The following is an 18,654-nucleotide window of genomic DNA, read 5'->3' on the forward strand; positions in this document are numbered from 1 at the left end:
GAAGATTTCCTGTAAATACTGCTAACATGGTGTTATAAAAAGGCATGGACAGAAGCTAGTGATGGGTAGATTCTCCCCATCCCCAGTCCGCACTGGGATTAATCCAAGGGAAACTAGATTATATTGCCAAGCTTATTTCAGATATTTGCCAATACAAACCAACTCCCAAGCTGTGTTCACTGTAAATGAAACCCCCAAGCTCCCCTCATCACAGAATCACAGAATCATAGAGTTGGAAGGGGCCATACAGGCCATCTAGTCCAACCCCCTGCTCAAAGCAGGATCAGCCCAAAGCATCCTAAAGCATCCAAGAAAAGTGTGTATCCAACCTTTGCTTGAAGACTGCCAGTGAGGGGGAGCTCACCACCTCCTTAGGCAGCCTATTCCACTGCTGAATTACTCTGACTGTGAAAATTCTTTTCCTGATATCTAGCCTATATCATTGTACTTGTAGTTTAAACCCATTACTGCACGCCCTTTCCTCTGCAGCCAATGGAAACATCCTCCTTTCCCTCTTCGTTTCCTAAATGTATAAGATGCATAAGCAGCCAGACTGGGTGCAGAGGAACCCCCCCTCACACACACACACATGGTAGAAAGGGGTGTCATTCTGGGACCGATTATGCATGGGGCAGAAAGTCTGGGCTGGCGGCAATGAAACAGCGGGGCCAATCCCCGATTAGGCATGACATCACCGCCATCCCAGCTGCCTGGCCCAACTTAGGGCCTCGAATGGCCCTTCCATGCTCCCTGTGTTGCCTCGATCACCATCCATGGCCCTTCTGGCCTGGCACCATGTATAATGGAAGAGTTGGGCCTTTGGGTACCATGAAGCTGAATGAGGTGGTCTTCCACCCTTGCAATGGTGGGTTATCTCCCCTGCCAATGTGTGGTGGGGCCCCCATGACCCCTGCTGCCACCGTGAATAATGATGGGCTCTTCCAGCCCCAACACTGTGCGTGTGTACACACAACATCAGGGCTATCTGCATGCACTGGGGGATTCCATCCCCTGTGTGTGCTTAAGAAGGAACCAGCAGCGGCCCACTGTAACTGCTGCCGTGCATAATCAGTCTTAGTGTCCTTAGTGGGAATAGTGGATTCTTCCAATAAAGACTTTTACTTAAAGCTTCATCCTGAAGCCCGAGAATGATGTCTGTGGAGTGAGTCTGTGGGGTCCCAATCGCTTGGTTCCTGACACCTGTCTGTCATGAATGTTTCATCTTGTCGCAGTGAGTTCCTTAAGTGAATTATCTATTGCATGTAGAAATACTGCTTCCTTTCTTCTCTCTCCTGCCCATCAGCTCATTTTCAATCAATTGATTGCAGTACAGACTATTTTCATGTACTGGATTTAAAATCAATACTGTTCCTTTCTAGTCTTTTCAGCACTTTGCATTGATTTCAAATTACAGGTCCTGGCTTCTGCTTTTATCTGCTTTACAGGGGAGCTAAAGCAATGTGGTTTTAGCTAAGTCTTCTTTGATGTCCCTAGCAAACATTCTCAGTTGGAGGTAATCTAAAATATTAACACCTTGCTGCTGTTCCTTAATTGGAACTGATATGAAAACCATGGCACTTTATTACAAGCTCCATACCGTTTTGATCTTAAAAAATACAATGGGTGAACCAGGGTATAAATATCTTATTGCTTATCAGTTTCCTTGAATAACACATACAGATCACCCTCCCAGGAATGAGATCTTGCTGCCCACTGCAGGTGTGACCCTGCACAGCCGTGTTATTCTGCAAGGCACGGACTGACTGAGCCAAGCTAGACACATATTTATTAACTCCATTATTAACCCATGCAAGAATGCAAGTGTGCTTGTGCAGACCTGAAAAAGCAGCAAGAGGCCATTAATCTTGCAAGGCAGCAACAAGTGAAATAGCAGGCAGAACACGCTGGAAGGACCCTGTGGGCCATGGGAGACTCACCTTCCATGGGCTGCCAGGCTGTAGGAAATGGAAGAGTTAACTGGGGAAGATCATTCTCCCTGCACAATGATGGAACTTCCAGTAGCTACATCACTGCATGGCGATAATGATCACCTCCCCTCATTTGGCTAATGGTGGGCAATGGCTAGAATCACCTTGACATTTCCCAGCAGAAGTGAGCCAATGACAAGCCTAGAATTTGACGTTTCATTATTACGGTTAGGTCCAATGTAAACTTAATGCTGACAAACAGTGGTTTGCAAATGAGGAGTCAGCCTCAGTGGTATACAGTTGTGGCTGCTTTCTGATAGAGCGATAAAGCATGGTCTGTCTTTATGAGAATGGGATTCAGCTACAGTTGCCAACTTCTAAATGGGGAAATTCCTGGAAAATGGGAGCAAAGGGTGGAGTTTGGGGACCAAGGAGAGCTATGGAGTCTGTCATGTCTGTGAGCATTTGGACACTGATGCAAATAAGGGCTTCTGCCAGCCAAGGAACTGACCAATCAAAGGAACATGATTGCTCTGCTTAGGGCCAATCAGATCGCTTTCTTCAGGGCCAATCGGAGGTAGCAGCGGGCTGCCTGAAAGGTCTAAAAGTGCGTGAGTTTGCCTGTTTTTCTCTGTTCAGTATGTGAAGTATGTTGCTGGAGTTGCTAAATAAAAAGAACTGTTCTGAAGACTTGGAATCTGTGATCACTGAACCCACAGACTTTATAGAATCCATCCTCTAAAGCTGCCATTTCCCCCATGGAACTGATGTCTGTTTGTCCACTTCTAATCTTGGAGGAGGTTGGCAACAATTTACTGAAAGTCCTTGGACCTGATACTCCCCCTTCCCTTCACATGCAACTCAGGAAATGAAGACTTAGTGTCTCATCCCAGATAAATGGGAACAAATAAACTGTAGTTTTTTCCTCTCTTGCCTACAAGCCATGACTAAAACTGGGTTTGGATTTCTGGTTTGTAGCAACTGAGGAATCCCTTACCCCACACGTCATTCATCTAGTTTGTTTCATCTATGTCATTGTTTCATCCAATCAGGTGACTGGTAGAGTATTCCAAAGTTCTTTTGGTACATCAAAGCCCTCCAGTATGGAAGGAATAATTGCACTGAGATAGCATAGCAAGAAGAAAAGCAGGAAAGACTCACCTATCTACCCAAAGAGTTAAATGTACAAAGCTGCCTTGCATCAGGTCAGATCACTGGTCTATCAGTCTTAGTAGAATCACAGAATAAGAGAGTTGGAAGGGACCTCTTGGGCCATCTAGTCCAACCCCTTGCACTATGCAGGACACTCACACCCTCTCGCTCATCCACTGTCACCTGCCACCCCCTTGAGCCTTCACAGAATCAGCCTCTCCGTCAGATGGCTCTCCAGCCTCTGTTTAAGAATTTCCAAAGATGGAGAACCCACCACCTCCCGAGGAAGCCTGTTCCACTGAGAAACCGCTCTATCAGGAACTTCTTCCGGATTTTTAGATGGAATTTCTTTTTCATTAATATCATCCCATTCGTTCTAGTCTATCCCTCTGGGGCAAGTATTCTCTGTGGAGTTGTTCCCACCACCAACTTTAACTTGAGATTCTGGTGATTGAGCATACAATAAGCTACAGCCCCTCGCCATCTAAAACCTGCTGTTTAATCCACAATGGATACTGAACAGATAGAAAATAAAATGTCTCTTGGGAATGCTTGGATTTGGCCTGCAGCCTCTTTCTTTAAAAATCTACTATTTCATCATGGAAAAAAATATTAAGACATAAGTAAAAGCAGTTCTGCTAATATACCATATGGATTTTCTGGGCCAATTGCCTTTCGATTATTAACCACAATGGTTATATTGTTATAAGTATAACCACTTTTATCTGAAATAGGAAAAAGCATTTGAGTTTGCTAGGAAGGAAATAATATCCAAATAACAGCAACTGGAGGAAGAACATTAAGACCTTCATCACTACAGAGGCATACCCTTTCCTCATTTCCCTCTTGTCAAGACCCTGTTCATGTTACCTGTTTACCTGTTCCCATGGTTCCCTCCATACCTTGACATGTTAGTATGATTTAATTATCAGTATTTTTGCTTTGCTTTGCTTTGTGGTGTCTAGGTTAGGAATGCTTTGTGGTATCCAGGTTTTAGCCCACACTTTGCATGGGAAATCCTCTTGTGGCACAGAGTGGTAAGGCAGCAGACATGCAGTCTGAAGCTCTGCCCATGAGGCTGGGAGTTCGATCCCAGCCGCCGGCTCAAGGTTGACTCAGCCTTCCATCCTTCCGAGGTCAGTAAAATGAGTACCCAGCTTGCTGGGGGGTAAACGGTAATGACTGGGGAAGGCACTGGCAAGGCCACCCCGTATTGAGTCTGCCATGAAAACGCTGGAGGGCGTCACCCCAAGGGTCAGACATGACCTGGTGCTTGCACAGGGGATACCTTTACCTTTACCTTGCATGGGAAACTTTGCCTGGGAAACTTTTGTGCCTGGTATTTTGTTTGTCATGCTTGTTTTCAAATTGCGGGGCAGGATCTCAAGAAAAAACCAAAAAGTCATGCTTGCAAGCTTGCCCTTTAGCTCTAGAAAGGAAGCACCATGCACTCTGTTAGCTACTTTCTTCAATAAAGAGATTTTTCTTCAACAGTGAGACTGCTTATTGAGCAGAAAGCAGGGGTTTAAATGGCTCCAAGCCTGAGGCTGGCTTCCCCCCCCCAAAAAAACCCTTTAAACAGCTGAGCCAAGTGAACAGATTGCTCTGCACAGTGCAACTGTTTAAAAGAACTTTCTTGGGCAGCATTGGTGGCCCTAGAAAACCCCTTTAAACAGCTAAGTGGCACTGTGCAGGTCACTCCCCTGGCTCAGCTGTTTAGAAGAGAAACAACTGAGCTGTGGGGTAGTCTGTTCCTGTGGCTCAGCTGCTTAAAGAGGCTTTCTTGGGCACCAAGCCCAAAGGCTAGCTCCAAAAAAAGCCCCTTTTATATCGCTGGGCCAGGGTAGAAAACTGCTCCATGTGATCCAACTGCTTAAAGAAGCTTTATTGGGCAGCCAGACCCTAGAATCATAGAATAATAGAGTTGGAAGGGACTTCATGGTTCATCTAGTCCAAGCCCCTGTACTATGCAGGACCCTGGGACTAACTGTTTGAGAAAGCCCCTTTAAACAGCTGAGCCACAGGAGCAAGCTGCCCCTACGCCTCAGCTGTTTCACGCAGGAACTTCACAGTCCTGGTTTGGTTCATATGTGAGCCAACTGGGTTTGTAGTTCAGGTCATGGTTCACACATGAATCATGAACTAAACCACATTTTTGTGGCTTGTGTCCATCCCTATTCCTTGCTTTCCATCTGTTTTTCTTTGATCTTCTTACACAATGTATTAGTAATTTCTCATGGACAATAGTGGGACAACAGCACATTGTTCAACTATATTCTCAGGCGAGTAGCTGTTTCGGCATGGGTGGCTAAATGACCAAAGTGACCTTCCTTCTCCCCACACTACAGTCTCATTCCAAATCTCCCACACAAAGTTACATGAGACCCTCATCCCAGAATTCCAGGGTCTAGTCTAGTTTGGTTCTTAGAAGCAGAATTTAGAAGCACTTGATTGAGACTGTATTTCCAAAGCTAAACAAGGCCAGCCAATACATAGATAAGAAATTAATTTCTACCACTGGGTTTCTTGAATACGTGCAACTATAACCAACTAATACAACTGTAATTAACAAATACCCAGGTATAGATGTTAAATATTCATATGTGTATGCAAAATGAGAAAGCAGGAATGTATACACAGAATCTCCTAAATAATCATACTTGTAGAGTTTGGCTGAGACCTTAATTGTGGCCTACTCAGCACCGAAGTCAAATCAGCCCCGATTTCAGTGCTATGGATGAACGACACATCCCCATTCAGAAGCTGCATAAGGAACATCTATTAAGAACCACAGGGACCTGAACACATGCAGGGAAGATGAAACGCCAAGTTTCCTTTTATTCTGCTGCTCTGTATATATTAGAACTCCTTTCAAGAAGAACATAAATATATCTTACCTATTCATTTCTTCCAGACAGTCAGTTGCAAAGTAGAAGCTCTTAATTTTGGGATGACAAGCTTTGAAAGCACTGGTGGGAAAAGCAGAAAGAGGGGAGAAGAAGAGTTTGCAATAAAAGGACGTTAACAAAACCTAAGGGCTTCTTGTCATTGTTTCATCCATGGGTTATGCAGTTACACCAGCAGTCTGGGAGGTATAATGATATAATCAGAACTGCCCGCATCATCCTAAACTACTCCCCTCTGACCACTTTCCTATGCCAAAATGGTGCTTTTAAAAGGTTTTCAACCCTTTGATACCCTATTCCTCCTAGGTTATCAAATATATGTAAGGAGCCTATGCATGACAAATTTTGCTGCTCCAAATACTCTATATGGTACAACAAATATGATGATATAACTCTTCTCAGGTGCCGTTTCTGTATAGGATAATGGCAGAGGGGAAAAACAGCTCCTTCCTTCTCCCATGGTTGTGTTCTTACCCCCAAATGTGCTTTATTTTTTAATAGCCAAGCCATTCCCTGTGGCTTCTTTGTGGCTGTGGAGAAACTTCCCCAGACTCAACTTTCTGAAAACCAGCACATCTAGTTTTGCCTAGTCCATACAGTCATGTCTATATTTTTTACCCAAAGCAAACGAAACCAATAGGCAAAAAGTTGTATCTTCTTGAGATTTATTAAATGCAGTTTTAAATGATTTTGCAACCATTTAATAAATCTCAGGAAGATACAACTTTTTGCCTATTGGTTTTGTTTGCTTTGGGTGTATTTCTACGAGAAACCAACGGTGTTTCTTTATATGGACTATATTTTTTTTACCCAGGCAGGAGTTCTTTAGAGTGCCCTTCCAGCCCCAAGATCCAAGATCCTTGATTATAAGTGTGTCCTCTGTTCTTGCGCTTCAGTGGGCCTCCAATGTTAAATGCTATAACTATTCTCTCCCCTCTGCTAACTTGCTTTCCTTTATCAGGTTGTTAGTGGTTCTGACCCTTGAAGAGGGGACAAAGAGAAGCATTTTCACAGGGTCTCCATTATACACAAGAACTGTACACAATAGGACTGATGGGGAATGCACATCATACTGGTCCTGTTTCCAATCCTACAACCCACTGCGGCGTAATGTATGAATCTGGCCAAATTTAAAATGCAGAGGCTATATGAGCACTTGACCCTACCCTCCCATTCCTTCTAGGATATCAAAAAGGATATTTGTAAGGAGCCTGTGCACGATGAATTCTGCCAGACTTTCAGAACATGCATCTGTGGTGCCGGAGGTGGGACCGGCAAACTGTGTAAGCAGTAAACATGATCTTACTTCTCCCCATGGCATAGGTCTTTGTATTATCTCATTTTCTCCCCCCTCAAAATTCTTTTTATCCAGAGACCTATCGTTTTCTGAGTTTCCAGTTTTGTTGAATGTGTGGACATGTTGTGGATTCTGAGAATTGAGAATGGGCAAAACCACAAAATGGCTGCCGCAGGGGGCAAACCATAAAATGGCTGCTGTGGAAACTGGGGCCTGTCTCAAAATGTTGGGAGGTGGTATGTTAAGCATCCTCCTATGATGGAGGCAGCTGGTTTTGACTGTGTGCTCGATGCAGAAATAAAAACTATGCTTGCTGCATTCTTCTGAAGTGGCACCTATTCCAATAAGGTTGAGAAAAGTTCAGCTTTTCCAGAAGCAATGTTAATTTCTATTTTGTTTAGTGGAATATTCAGAGGGGGCAGGTGGCTCTTTTAACCAAAATTTTTAATCAGGCTGCAACATTAACTGATTTTTTCCTGATTTTATTGCTCCAAAACATTTTGATTGACAAAAGGTATTGCCATCAATTTTATGAATATTCTTACAAAACTAAACTGCAGGTGTGGTAGGTTATCAGAGAACAGGCATTTCTTCCCAAGTGAAAAGGGAAAGGTTTTTTCTGAGTGGGGAAGGCTTCATCCAAGATGCATAAACCAAAAAACAAAAAACAAAAAACACTATTGCCGTTTCATATGTAAATTTATGCAGCTCAAATCAATAAAACATGTAATCTCCTATAAATCTCACATTCAAAATCAACTTAGATTTCTCTGATATTATCAACATTGTTTTATAACACTGTTACCTACTCTAAACCTTCAGGGATCCAGAAGTCTGAATATCAAATTAAAAACTCTTTACCAGCTGTAAGTCAATTTACCAGAAAAACAAACGAACATCCATTCCCTTTCCCCAGTAGAAATTTCTTATTGAATATAGGATCTCTTGCTGTATGGTGTATGCATGTGTACGTGAGCACGCCTAGCTTGTGGTCTAGGATGTGTAACTGGCTAAATCTTCTTTAGTAACGTTCTTTTATTAAACTCCTTAGGAGAGCCCTCAAAAAGCCGTTTTCCACATTTCCATTAGAAACTCAGACCGGGTCACAGCCGAGCATACATGCGATACCCCTCAATGTGTGACCTTTTCAGAAATGAACTGAAAGCATTTCAAAGGAGATACTCCCTGTTCGCACAGGGAAGTTTTTCAAACCCCCCCACCTTCCCCAAACCCCACACTTTCTCTGGTACAATAGCTCTCTAATGGAGGATGGCATTTGCGGGTAGAGAAGAAAAGAAAGAAATTGAAAGTGATGTCTTAGTCCTTGATTCTCAATGGTGAGTAAACTAAAGAATTGTTCGCCATCGAAAAGACTCTACAGGGAAGCAGAGACAAGGGCCCATTACGTACGCACATCTTAGTAAAGGTTTTCAGAACAGTAAGCCTTTAATCTTTACTTTGGATCCTGTGTCCGCTTTATGGATCATTCTTTTTTCCTTTGGTGTATTTATTCTACAGCTACAATTTTGAAAAAAAAATACACTTTTCTAAATGGGGGCGGAACATCACTTATGACATGTGGGGGTGGTGTCCAAAGTTTTTAAAAGCAATTTATGTAACGGCCCCATTGCAGCTACACAGTAGTGTCCACCAAGTGTATTTAAATCCTTGAGATTCAGGGTTTGCACATGCACTTTAGCCTTAGTTTGTTGAATGAAAGGGTATAGAAAAGAAGGCAGGCAAAGACCGTTTCCGCACTAGGGATATTGATTTGCATTTTTAAAGCGTCAGGTTTTTTGCCTGTTTCCGCACTGAAATTTGCCTCTTTGGGTGCAGACCCAAATTGCCCCGCACTTGCCTTGCAGCAAAGACATCTCTAGAAAACCAGTTTTCATTTTTTAAAGCGGGGACGAACAAGGTTTAATTCGGGGCTGTCAAGTGCGGAAATGCATACAATCGGGTTTTTCCCCGTGCCTGCCATTTTGAGTTCTTTGGCAACACCCCTTTCCTTGTTGCCATCCTCCCTCACCCTTCCCTCCCTTCATCTGACTTTTTAAAATAAAAAGGGGCTTGCTTGTACCTTTGTTTCCTTTAATCCCACCATTCTGCCCTGCTGATTGCCTTCCCCCTTCCTCCCATTGTCCCAAATGTAATTTTTAAAACCCTGAGTTATAACATTATAACATCATAACACTGCTGTGTAAGATTGCAAGACTGCTTTTTTTTAAACTCAGAAGCAGTGTTGTAACATGATCACCCCTTTTTTAAAAAAGCAGTCTTAAAAAAATACAATTGGGACACTTTGGGGAGAAGAGGAGGGGCAATCAATGGCTCAGAATGGTAGGCTTAAGGGGTACAATGAAAACAAATGTGCAAGCAGACACCAATTTGCGAAAATCACATTTTTGGAAAGGGGGAAGAGAGTAAATGATGGGAGGCTGCCTCCATCGTATTCAGTATATCACAAATTTCAGCCTGGGAAATAAGGAGAGCAGAATGCTAGAGTCGCAGCATCCAAAGGAAATCCAAAGTGATGCTAAAACAAGTTATATCTCCTACTGCGCAAATGGTCAAAGTGGGAAAACCTGATGTGGAAACTGACAAGACTTTTTTTGAGACTGACAATCTACAAAGCCCCACTTTCCATGTTCCGGGGCATTATGGGGTTATCTGCCGGGTTACTGGCCAATGTGAAAAATGGAAGAGAGTCACATGATTTCAACATATGGGGGGGAAATGTCGATGTTACAGAATGCATGATAGAACCCACTAGCATTGCAAGCTGTGATTATTTGAAACATGTATATGTGTGTCTGTCTGTGTGTAAGCGCTCATGAAAAGTCAGCTGCAACTTCACCACACTTCGGATGCTTTGAATGGGGATTACTTGTTGGTTCAGATGATTATACATTTCACCTTTTGGTGGGGATGGATGATCTACTCACAAAAATCTCTCATTTGGGGAAAAGGTACTTAAGTGGTTAGTGGAGCACTTTTCAATGAAACCGGTTATCAGGACCCATCTCAAACAGGTTTCAGGTTCGGCACAGAAATTGCCTTGGTTGCTCTGATAGATGAGAATGAGAGGGCTGTTACCTTCTTGATCCATCATTGTTTTTCAAGCTTCCTGGTCCATTTTTCAGGATGGGGAATGGGGGAGAATTGTACATCGGTGGCTTGTTGTACACTCAGCTGGAAGACAAGTCCCAGTAGGTGGTACGGGGCAACTATAGCTTCTGCTGTCTAGCAATTATACTATAGGGTTTTGTTGAATTCTGTTTTGTCTGCCATGGATTCTAATATCTCCATGAAACTGCTAGCTGAGATTCTCAGGGGATTTGGAGCTCTGCTTCTCCTTTTCATCTGTACCATTATTGGTTCAGTATGGGCTGGGCTGCACAGTAGATCAGGACTAGCAGACTCTCTATTTTTTACCTTACAGTGTTTCTGTATGGGGCCATTATGCCCTAGGGGCTGTGGGATCACATTGACCTGCCCATGCCTTTCAGGTTGGGGGTGGGAGTAGGTTCCCATGCCAGTCTTTCCACAGGGAGCTGACTAGACTGGGTACTGGTGGGGCGGCCCTTTCTCTATCGTACCCAATATAGTTGGGCACAACGTTCGGGATCCGGATCCAAGAGTTCCCCAAGAAGTGAGTCAGCCGGCTGCTTGGAACAGCAATTCAACATCTGCATACCAAGAGATGGGAGGAGCTTCTTGGCCTGGTGGACCATTGAAGGAGGGGTGGTGGGGTGAGGATATCTCTGGGGAGTCATTTACTTTGGAGCAGGGGTAGTCAACCTGTGGTCCTCCAGATGTTCATGGACTACAATTCCCATGAGCCCCTGCCGGAGAATGCTGGCAGGGGCTCATGGGAATTGTAGTCCACAGACATCTGGAGGACCACAGGTTGACTACCCCTGCTTTGGAGGACATTGGTATATAGGATGGGACTTATTGGCTTAAGAGCGTGTTTGTGCCTGGCCTCCCAGTTTGGCTTCATAGGCATAGATCTGAAATTAAAGCTTATTATAGTGAAGGTGATGGGGCAGGGGATCCCAAGGAACTACTGACTGGTTATCATGATAACGACGATGATCCTCCTGGTACACATTTGCTGTGCAAGCTGAGGGAGCAGGCACTGGACCATTATTATGCAGATGTGTTTAATTTGTTAAACTGGAAGAGGATAGGGCTACGACAAGTCCAAAATAAGACAGGAAGGGTAAAGCTCCATGATAGGTCATTTGCGTCATGGCTCAAGAGCTATTTGGAGTATATGTGTTTGGTTTCAGCTGTTTTTCTGGAGTGGGGCTGGCATCTTGTTCATCAGCTCAGTAGTGTTTTAGAAGCTAAGTCTTCGGTGGGGGATGCAGCTGCTATTGCCTATGCTAAGTCTTTTAGAGAAAGGGCTTCTAATACTGTGTGATTCAAGTGGGATGTTATGAATAAGGACACTTGGATGGTTAAAGTTGGGAGATGTTCTCGGCAAAAGACAGAGCTTGATAAATGGAGGGCTGCCTTTGGGAAGGACTCCAGGGGTGTGTGTTGGGAGTTCTAGTAGAGGCTGACCCTGAAGGGCCCCTTCTTGCCTATCACCTCCCTGGCATCCAGTAAGTATTAGGCTCATGGAACTGCACGTGTGTGTTTCCATGCACCTCCAGGTCTGGCTGCTGGTAGTGGGGCTTGTGGTCTGCTGGCCACAAGATGGCTGGATCCACTCATGCTGTCCCTGTACTCTGCATATTCTGGCCACTTCTACATGTTGTGCCCCCATGTTGTGCCCTCATACTTCTACATGTTGTGCCCTCATTTTGACTGGATACTGTCCCCTTGCTTTGCGAGCTAATTTTCAATGGTTTTCCCAAAACGTAACTTGCAAAAAACTGTGAGGGAGGTAAAAATGACAATCCTCTTTTCAGAAGTCATTCCTCATCAGGATTTAACACCGACAAGGATAACTACTGAATTAATCTCCTTATGGGATTTTTCCACCCTGGATGGTTCCTGAATCTCATGGAACACCTAAGAACAGAGTCAGAGCTAAAAACAAACAAACAAACAAAATCTCATATATCTTTCCCATTGGAAGTATCAAAGGATTGCTCAGAATAATCTCTGAATTTAATATCTGAAAGAAAAGCAGAGCTCTCTTCATTTGTGGAGCTGTCAAAGACAATCACAGATTTGCCCTGTCACAATTACAATTTAATTCTGATGAGGACACCAAACAGCATTTTCCAGAGTCTTGTTATAGGTTAATATTTGTAGTTAATATTTGTAGAACATGCTCTACTGTTCACTTTTATTCTGACAATGCAACTGTTAATTTTTCGTGAACCTCTGATTTATTCTGTTCACATTGAAGACTTGCTCCTCCATCTCCCCCCCCCTCTTAAGTTGCAAAACTGCCACGGGTTGGAACATCCAGAAGCCAAAATCATCTGGGAAAATCAGTTTCGTAGCAAGCTCACCATCTGGAAAATGCTTCTGTCAAAACACAAGTGGGTTATGCAGTGCCAGCTGGTAGATGGTGGGGAAATAAGCCAAACAGACAAAATATTATTGCTCAATGAATGCTATCAAAATGAGCAGAATTCTGTTTCACAAAGCCAGGAAGATTCACTGTCGAAAGGGCACCACAAAAAGAACTTCACAGGATCCACTAGATGGCACACATTAGCTATGGATTCTAGCCATGTGAAGAAGAGTGTTCCCAAACCAGGGAAGAGGCAGAACCACTGGTTGGAATGTGGTTCTTCTGTCCTCCCATTTGAGATGTTTCTTTTCCTTTCTCCACAGATGAATCTTGGCTTTCTGATTTCTTCTTTGCTCGCATTTGGCCTGAAAAAGCCCACTATATAAACCCAGAGACCGCTATTTCACTCCCAGTTGATCCTGATCAACTTACCGGGAAGTTAGTCCTATCAAAGTTAGTCTCGTTTTGAAGTCAACATTTTGGGAGCAGGGCTGAAGAGCTCAGTGAAAGAACACATTCTTTGCAATCAACCCTCCCCCATGTCACCAGTTAAAAGATGTGTAGAAAATTCTCCGCCTCCAGATCTTGGAAATCCAGTGCCAGACAGCATGGTTACCACCTAGACCAGGGGCAGTCAAACTGCGGCCCTCCAGATGTCCATGGACTACAATTCCCAGGAGCCCTTGCCAGCATTTGCTGGCGAATGCTGGCAAGGGCTCCTGGGAATTGTAGTCCATGGACATCTGGAGGGCCGCAGTTTGACTACCCCTGACCTAGACGAACCAAGAGTCCAACTCTGTGTAAGACCACTTAACATGTTCTAAAATGTAAGACCCAACCCTTCGTGGGCAGGCTGCTCTGATTCATACTTACTGTTTCCTCCTGCATTCAATGGCTCTGTCTATCCTGAACTCTGGCAAACTGATGAATCCTTCTGCTTTTTCATCCTAGCATGAGAGGGAGAGGAAATACTGTTGAAAAAAATGAAGAGCACCGGTTGAGACTCGAGAATCCACACGCTCTTGTCATTAAAGGTACTGAACTGCCGGATCCCTGAACAAACTCCAGTGAACACCTGTTCTGCTTGTAGACAGCATGGTAGAACGCCTTTAAATGGGAAACGCTTTTTTGGAATGATGAAAGCAGCTTTGAACTTATTCAACACGCAAAACTACGCTTCACTGAAAAAGTGTGCTGTGACTCTGTTCACCTCTCTGCCCCCAATACCTTGCTTGACAATGGTTTTACAAGTTTTGTTTTTCAGGCAGTCAAGTCCTAGACTCCAGTTCAATAGCCCAGAGAAGAAAATGGCCTGCCCTTTTAACAGAGACTTAATATGTGGAAATGGGCTGATAGGGCTTCTCATTGGACAGATAGACAGCATCACCTGGTAAATAATATCCATTAAGCCTTTATTAAAGGGACTGGGATTTTCCCCCTCCAGGTTGCTGGCAGGCCTAAGCCAGAGTTGAAAGTGCTTCACCTCATTGGCTGAAATAGATTTGATATGAGAGAGCCATTGAATGGGGTCTTAAAGGATGCATTGTAATAATAATAATAATAATGGGAAGAAGGGAGGGGAAATATACCAGACTGATTTTGGCAAGGGACCTGGGAGGAAAATAATACAGGTATTCAACAAGACTGGGAAAATGACATGGAAGGCGTAGGCTAATCTCACTTTTCCAAGTGCCACTGCTCTGATCAAGTGCAGAGACTTCTTCGGATAGGCCTAGAGAATGTAATAAGTCCTGTTTCTTTAACTGGGGCTTAAGATGTGAAAATGGTCTGCTCAAGCTTTTTAATGTTATGGAATGAATAACATACTCTGGTTAATAGAATCCCATTAAACCTTCTTTAAAGGGACAGAACATTCCTCCCTACCCAAAGCTGTGGCAGCCCTACAAAAGAAAAGTGTTAGACGACCCAGAGACAGATCTCCTGTGCCACATGCAGCATGATGACCCTTAGTTGCTTATGCCTTGTTCCTTGAGTCTTCATTGACTTACACAAGGAAGTCAGCCAGAGCTGAACAGATTTCTCCCATTCCATTATGCACCAAGCTCTCCAGAAGTCCACAGACCTTCTCAGCTCTGCGGCTTCCCATCCTGCTGATTCCAGTTAAACTAAGGTTATTTGAAATTAAGTTTGTGACGGAATCAGTTCCTTCCACTTTTTTTTACATTCTTCCCCTTTCTTCTTTTATGCAATTTTACTAATACACAAAATGCAGTTTTACTAATGGCATTCCCGTGCATTGGTGAAACTCAACACAAAGAATGTTTTGGAATAGCTGTACATAAAATTGGGCCTCATTGCTCTCCTTTCTTTGCAGTATAGGCATATATGTTCAAAGCAAAAGAGGATTCGTAATGAATCAGCTGAACTTTTGGAACAAGAGCAAGTAATTTCCAACTGCACAATCCAGGGAGAAATGGAAATGAGGAAAATTTCAGAAGCTTCCTTGAGTCAGCAGCAGATATGTATAAAGGAAGATCACTAACCCTTTGTGGGTGCACCAGCAATTACAGGAATCAGGGAACGGCCAATCACACCGTTCAAAATAAAGGCCCTGATAAAACTAGGTACTGATTTTAGAGTCCTGACACAAGAAAGACTGTTGCCATTGTCTGTTTGTATTGTTGCACTGTTGTATTGTTTTTATTGTTTCTGCTGTTATATTGTTATATGGTTACAACTATTAGTATTATTATTGTAAGTTATTCACTTGTTTATAGACTGTTTTATGTATTGTTCTTTGTTCCTATGTAAACTGCCCTGAGCCTTCGGGGAGGGCGGTATATAAATATAATAAACAAACAAACAAACAAACAAATAAATAAATAACAAGGGAGGAAGGATGACCCGGGAAACTACAGACCAGTGAGTTTGATCTCTGTTGTGGAGAAGATAATGAAGCAGATATTAAAGGGACCAAGCCCTATGAAGATAGGTTGAGGGACTTGGGAATGTTCAGCCTGGAGAAAAGGAGGTTGAAAGGGGACATGATAGCCCTCTTTAAGTATTTGAAAGGTTGTCACTTCGAGGAGGGCAGAATGCTGTTCCCATTGGCTGCAGAGGAAAGGACAGGCAGTAATGGGTTTAAACTTCAAGTACAACGATATAGGCTAGATATCAGGAAAAAGATTTTCACAGCCAGAGTAGTTCAGCAGTGGAATAGGCTGCCTAAGGAGGTGGTGAGCTCCCCCTCACTGGAAGTCTTCAAGCAAAGGTTGGATACACACTTTTCTTGGATGCTTTAGGATGCTTTGGGCTGATCCTGCGTAGAGCAGGGGGTTGGACTAGATGCCTGTGAGGCCCCTTCCAACTCTATGATTCTATGAGTCTATGATTTTATGATTCTAGGGTTGCCACTTCCATGCTGGGAAATATCAGGAGAATTTGGGGGTAGGTCATTAAGATGGCAGAGCTTGAGGCATGATGCTATAGCTGCCATTTTCTCCAGGTGAACTGATCCCTGTCATCTGAAAATCAGCTGTAATAGCAGGAGATCTCCAGCTCCCACATTGAGGTTGGGAAGCCTTATCATCCGCCAAGCATCGTGCAATCTACTGGTCACTCAATGCCTGGCAGAGGACACTATAACTTACAGCCAGTTCTTCACAGCACAGTGACAAGGGGAGGCCTTACTGCTGTGAGGGGTTGTCTTGGTAACTCAAACAGGCAATTGAGTTCTCCCTGAGTAATCGTGAGACAACTTGGCAAGCAACTCTGGATGTGTTTGTGTTGCCCATTTATAATCATGCTGTTTGGAGAGGTTTTTATGCCACGATTAATAATAAAAATTTGAAAATGCCATATTTATCTACCAATTTGATTGGTATCCATATATTAGCAGAAACCTATCCCTGCATGGTTCCATTTTGCGGATTCCCCCCCCCCCCACCCAGACAAGGAGAAGGCACACGTGGCTATTATACAAATAGTATGGTTTTTATCATTTTATTGTTGGGAACAGCATTTTAAACTAAGACCATGGGACAGAAAAAGCTCAGGTCATATATAAATGGAAGCCTCCCTCCTCATCACCCTGGGCCATGAAGGAAATTATTTAAGCAGCCAGCCTTTATTATTGTTAATATGATTTTGGCTTGCACCTTGTACGTGTAGGCATCTCAGTAAGGAAATGTTCACACCCTGAAGCCTGTGCTGTTATTGACCAATTTCATCTGAGCCAACCTTAGGCTGCAACAGTTAAGGCTGAAATAGGGGATAACTAAATAGTGGTTGTCAGGCAACCAAAAGCACCGTATTAATAATCAAATAGAAGCAAGGTTAAGATTTCTAAATGGAAACAAACCACCTCCAGAATTTCCCCTTAATTTCCCCTACACATTCATTTATAAAACATTATTTTCACATTGCAAGCTCATGTGCTACAGCAACTAAGGAATACAGGTGGACAGCGATGTTAAAACAGCATGGGACCATGCTGGGGGAAAGGTGAGGCTACCTGCATGGCTGTCACCTCTACTGCCTTTGGCTAAGGTGAGTGAGGGTGAGAACATAAGATTAGCCCTGCTGAATCAAGTCAGTGGTACAGCTAATTCAACATCTCATCTCACAACGTAGCCAACCAGTTCCTCTGGAGGGCCAGTAACAGGCCTTTCTCCCAAAAGGACTTCCTAGCATTCAGAAGTTTATTCCTCTGAACATGGAAGCACCCCATGGGACCGCTTCGTTCAGCTTGCTCCTGCTCCAAGTGAGAACTTCCTCAGTAAGTTTACGGTTCTATCCACCTCTCCTCAGGAAGTCTGTGGTTTGAATTTTGCTTATGCCAAGATCTGTCTGTTTTACACAAGCTACACTGTCTCCAGCTAAGACCTATGTCTGCTGGACAGAGATGATGATTCTGGCCTTCCAGGGTTACTATAAAAGGCTGATGCACATAAGCATTTTGAACATTCTGTACTGCTATATAAGTACTAAGTAATATCATTACCTTGTACAGGTTTCCACTATATTCAAAGGCAGGGGGTGGGATGGAATAGACATGTGTGATGTAGGGTATAACTAGGGTTACTAGTCTCCAGATAGGGCCTGGAGACCTCCCAGAACTACAGGTTAGCTCTAGATGATGGAGATGGCGGAGGTCCCGGAGTTACTATCAGTGGATCCCCTAGAATCAGTGAGATCAGGACCCTCGCTTCTACCGAAAGAGCTCCTGACTGCAGCTGGACAGGGGAGGGGAGATGGGGAGTTAACTCCAATGAATTGCCATCTTTTAATGTATTGGGGGTTTTATGGGTTGGGTTGTTTTATTCTTTTATTGTAAACCACCATGAGTCCTTGAGAGCAGTGGTATATAAGTTAAAATATTAAATAAATAAATAAATTTCCCTTTAAAAAGGCTGTTTCAGAGGGAGAACTCTATGGCAACACACTCTGCTGAGGTTCCTGCTAACTCCAAACCCTGCCCAACTTCGGTTCTACCAACAAATCTCCAGGAATTTCCCAACCTAAGGTTGGCGACTTAGTTCTAGCTAACAACAGTCCTTTTCAGATACATGCTCCAAGCTTGATGGGTTTAAATCTGACTCAGCTATGAAAACAGACAAGGGATACTGACCAAGGCTGTTCTGGGGATAAAATGGGATAGCTTTTTATTTTTTCATTTATTACATTAATATAAATCCTTTCTGCTGATGCATGCATGATAATTTACAGTTTCTTAAAATAATTTATAATCTCACAGATGTAATACCAAAATGAAAAGCAAAAGAGCAGATTTTTAAAAGAGCAAGTAAGCGAATACAGATGTCGATTCCTACATTATGCTATATGATAAGCAAATAGCTGCTGATATGGGCAGTTCTGAGAAGGGAGAAGTCAATGTATTTATTTAGATATTTACATCCCATTCTTCTCCCC

General features: G+C 43.3%; 2 protein-coding genes across 5 annotated transcripts in view; both read right to left on the minus strand.

The window, feature by feature from the left end:
- APOOL (apolipoprotein O like) overlaps positions 1-18,654 on the minus strand; it is a 400,760-nt gene that overhangs the window by 51,938 nt on the left and 330,168 nt on the right. The window lies entirely within an intron of this gene.
- LOC143822809 (connector enhancer of kinase suppressor of ras 2-like) overlaps positions 1-18,654 on the minus strand; it is a 415,535-nt gene that overhangs the window by 15,736 nt on the left and 381,145 nt on the right. For all 4 annotated transcript variants that reach the window (XM_077308411.1, XM_077308412.1, XM_077308413.1 and 1 more), the window contains exons 18-19: positions 13,636-13,709; positions 5,978-6,049 (exon numbers count right to left, since the gene is read on the minus strand). In XM_077308411.1, the coding sequence (XP_077164526.1) occupies positions 5,978-6,049; positions 13,636-13,709 (146 nt within the window). The remainder of the gene's footprint in view (positions 1-5,977; positions 6,050-13,635; positions 13,710-18,654) is intronic.

The sequence above is a fragment of the Paroedura picta genome, chromosome 13 (assembly GCF_049243985.1).
Source record: "Paroedura picta isolate Pp20150507F chromosome 13, Ppicta_v3.0, whole genome shotgun sequence".
Lineage (NCBI taxonomy): Eukaryota > Metazoa > Chordata > Lepidosauria > Squamata > Gekkonidae > Paroedura > Paroedura picta.